This window comes from Carlito syrichta, unplaced genomic scaffold (assembly GCF_000164805.1).
Source record: "Carlito syrichta isolate Samal-C Ts95f unplaced genomic scaffold, Tarsius_syrichta-2.0.1 Scaffold153877, whole genome shotgun sequence".
Classification (NCBI taxonomy): domain Eukaryota; kingdom Metazoa; phylum Chordata; class Mammalia; order Primates; family Tarsiidae; genus Carlito; species Carlito syrichta.
The window spans coordinates 7,509-10,920 of record NW_007097973.1 but is presented as its reverse complement, the minus strand read 5'-3'; the positions used below and the strand labels follow the sequence as shown (position 1 = coordinate 10,920).

The 3,412-nt window shown below is 63.0% G+C and overlaps 1 protein-coding gene across 1 annotated transcript in view; it reads right to left on the bottom strand.

Moving 5' to 3' along the window:
* Nucleotides 1–998: 998 nt before the first annotated feature.
* Nucleotides 999–3,412, bottom strand: part of STX1A (syntaxin 1A) — a gene marked incomplete at its 5' end in the record, with an annotated part of 9,863 nt that continues 7,449 nt past the window's right edge. The window contains 2 exons of the mRNA XM_008050850.1: nucleotides 999–2,287; nucleotides 2,528–2,638. Coding sequence (XP_008049041.1) covers nucleotides 2,210–2,287; nucleotides 2,528–2,638 — 189 coding nt within the window. The remainder of the gene's footprint in view (nucleotides 2,288–2,527; nucleotides 2,639–3,412) is intronic.

Here is a 3,412-nt window from a genome sequence, read left to right as displayed (position 1 = left end):
AGCGGCCACTGCACTCCAGTCTGGGCGAGAGTGAGACTCCAACTCAAAAAAAAAAAAAGTGTAATACTCAATATATATATACTCAATATATACCATTTTGTCACGTTTGACTTCTGCAGTTACATATCACTACCATAATTCAACTTTGTAAAGTAACACATAGATAATATCACTTAAAATGTGTATACTTTCTTTGGCACCTCTGGTATATAACTGCATTATGGTAACACTAGGCAAAGTTGAGGAGGGCCCAGGTGAGATGCCTGCTGGTGCCTGTTGGCTGCAGCCTTTGCGGTCTCTGGTTTCCCCTTGGTATGAAGGCCTTGCCAGCCCAGCAGCCCTGGCCTGAGCCGTGGTGCTATATGGCATGGTCAGCTGTTGACCGGCCTGGTGCTTGGATGCCTTGGGCCAGTCTGTTTCTAATTACTAGTGGTCAGAAGGGCAGGTCCTGCTCTTGGGTGTGTGGAGGACTGCCTAGCAGGCTGAAGAGAGATCGGGTGGTCGCTTGCGCCTTCTGGGTCACGGGAAAGGGGACCAGATCTAGGCACGGCAGCAGCTGACGTTTAGGGGTAGGCGGCGAGGGACTGGTTGTCTGGGAAAGGAGCAAGGCCCAAAGCTCGAACCCCATAGTGGAGGCTCCGCCAGGTAACAGACCCCAGGCCTTGCCCTGGGCAGACTGGCAGCTTTGCTTGTGGCGAGGGTGGGATTCCAGGCCTGCCTTCGTAGAAGAGCCTGGATGTTGTCCACTGAAAGGCCAGAGGTGGATCTGAAGAAGCTGAATACCTTGGGGTGGGGCAGGATGGGATCATTTGCCTGTGAGCCCTTCCCTTTTTGTGCCACAAACTCTTCCTCAAGTTCTAGGGCGGGTGGTAAGAGATCCAGAGCAGCTGTGTGTGGTGGCACACACCTGTAGCGCCAGCTGCTCGGGAGGCTGAAGCTGATCACTTGCACTGAGTGACACAGAATGCCTCCTGGAAAAAAAAAATCGAGAGCAGAGGCCTGGTACAGATACAAATGTTATTCTACATAAAAATGTCACAAAATGGGCAGCTGGTTGTACCAAGACCTTTGGTGAAGGGAGGGGCGGCCGTTGAAGAAGGCAACACGGACAGTGGTCACAGTCACTGGGCAGGAGCAAAGCCAAGGGAAGGGGAGGCACCCCGACGCGGCCCCATCCCCTGCTGCATGCACTCGCATGCACACTCCTTGCCTGCCAACGAGGGAGGGGGCCTTGGGGCGGGGCACGTGTCTGGCAAGAGGCCCCAAGATGGAGGGAGGAGCCCTCCCCGGCTAGCTGCTGAATACTGCGTCCAAGACACCTGACCCCCCTGTGGCACGTCAGTGGGGACAGCAAGGGCAGGATGAGATCACAGGTCGGAAGGGACGTCTGACTTCCCAGAGCACGAGAGCAGGGACCGCCGTCCCAGACATGCAGCACGGGCGTGAGGACCGACGGCGGCCCACCCGGCAGAGGCCTGACCAGCCTGCTCTGCCCACCTCGCTGCGAGGGCAGCCGTTCCGAGGGTCACCTGGGGTGGGGCCTAGCCCAAGGACTGCTCCTGGAGCTGCAGGAATGTGGGAAGGGAAGCCGGGGCCCAAGACCTGTGGGACCCTGCCCCCAGGTGGGGGGGAGCCTGCAGCCATGGCGCCCTGAGCCTCCCTGGCAGTGATCGGCTGTTCGAGGCTGAGCTGGGCCGTCCCTCGGGGCCGCCCCCCCTAGCCTGGAGAGCAGCACCATGTGGCCAGCTGGTCCCACCCCTCGGGGCTCAGCTCAGGGGGCAGCTGGAGAGGCCGGAGGGCAGGGCAGGTGGGAAGGTCAGTTGCAGGCAAGGCTGGGGTCCGGGAAGGGCTCGATCCCAGGAGAGGGCAGCCCCGGGCCGAGCGGAGTTCCTGAAGGCAAGCAAGGGCAGCCCTGCCCGCTGGGGGGGGCCACCCGGGCCAGGGCCTGAGTCCACCCCTCGCTGCCCACCCCCACCCCACCGGCGGTTCCCTCTGCCTCTTCTGCACAGACGCACACTGTCACGAAGATCATGCACACGACACGGCTCGGGCAGGGCGGGGACGGAGGGCCCGTGGCAGGCGGAGGAGCAGCCAGGGCGGGAGGGTGCGCTGAGCCAGAGGACGGGTGGGGAGGCCGCCCGGCCAGGCGGCGGCAGCCAGGGGCCTCCTCGGGGCGGCCATCCGGAGGGCAGTGCAGGTGGGGTGGCTTCTATCCGAAGATGCCTCCGACGGTGGAGGCGATGACGATGCCCAGGATCACACAGCAGATGATGATCATGATCTTCTTCTGCAGGGGAGCAGGAAGGAGGGGCCTCAGACGAGGCGGGGGAGGGACCACCGGCGGAGCAGGAGAGCAGCGGGTCTGAGTGGGGGCGGGGAGGGCCTGCGGGGGGGCTGGCAGGGAGAGGGGAAGGCTGCCGCCAGAGCCCCTGGGCGGGGATGAGAGGCGGGCCGGGGAGGGACGTGGCACGGGCGGGGGCTCAGACGGGCTCCGGGATGCGGGCTGAGCCGCGCTGGGACCACTGACCCGGCGCGCCTTGCTCTGGTACTTGACGGCCTTCTTGGTGTCCGACACGGCCCTCTCCACGTAATCCACCGCATGCTCCACGTTGTACTCGATTCTATCTATCATCTCCCCCTGTGGGGCGGGGGACACCCGAGCTCCAGAGGGCCCCCTCCACGAGCTCGGGAGCGGGCTCGGGCCGGGACTTCAGGACAGCACTCTGAGGTGGGGGAGAGAGGGAGAGGGTCCGTGAGGAGGACGGGGCACAGCTTCTCGCCCACGCCTCCAGGCCAGGCACCCTGGGCAGAGGGCAGAGGGCACGGGAGGCCCCCAAGGCGGCCCCCACCTCTCCCTGCGGAACAGCCATTCTGGGGGCGGAACTGGCCATGCAGTCTCAGCCAAGGGGTAGGGACCATGCAGAGAAGCTCGGCTGGGGCCTCGACCCTCTGTGCCAGGAGTCAGAGAGAGGACAGAGCCAGGCCGAGGAAGGCAGGGCCAGGAGTGGGTGGGCTGGAGTCTGGCCAGTCCTGGCCATAGCTCCCAAGGTGACCGTGGGGGAGCCCTGACTCTACCCTCCTCAGGTAGGATGGCTCCATCCAGCTCAATCTGAGCTCTTCAACCTTCAAGGTTCCCCCGGCCCAGCCCCTCAGCCCTCTCGGGCCCTAAGATTTGGTTCCATGCTGCCTCCCGAGGCCAATCTGACCGTGACCCTGTCCCATGAGACTCTTTCCAAGTCCATCACCTTCACTGGCATCCACGTCACCATGGTCTGTCTCTCACCAGACGGCAGTGGCGGCTTCCTCATGGCCTTCCTACTTCCTAAGGTCATGCCATTTAAAAACCTCCAATCAGCCGGGCTCGGTGGCTCAGCCTGCAGTCCCGCGCCTTTGGGAGGCTGAGGTGAGTGGA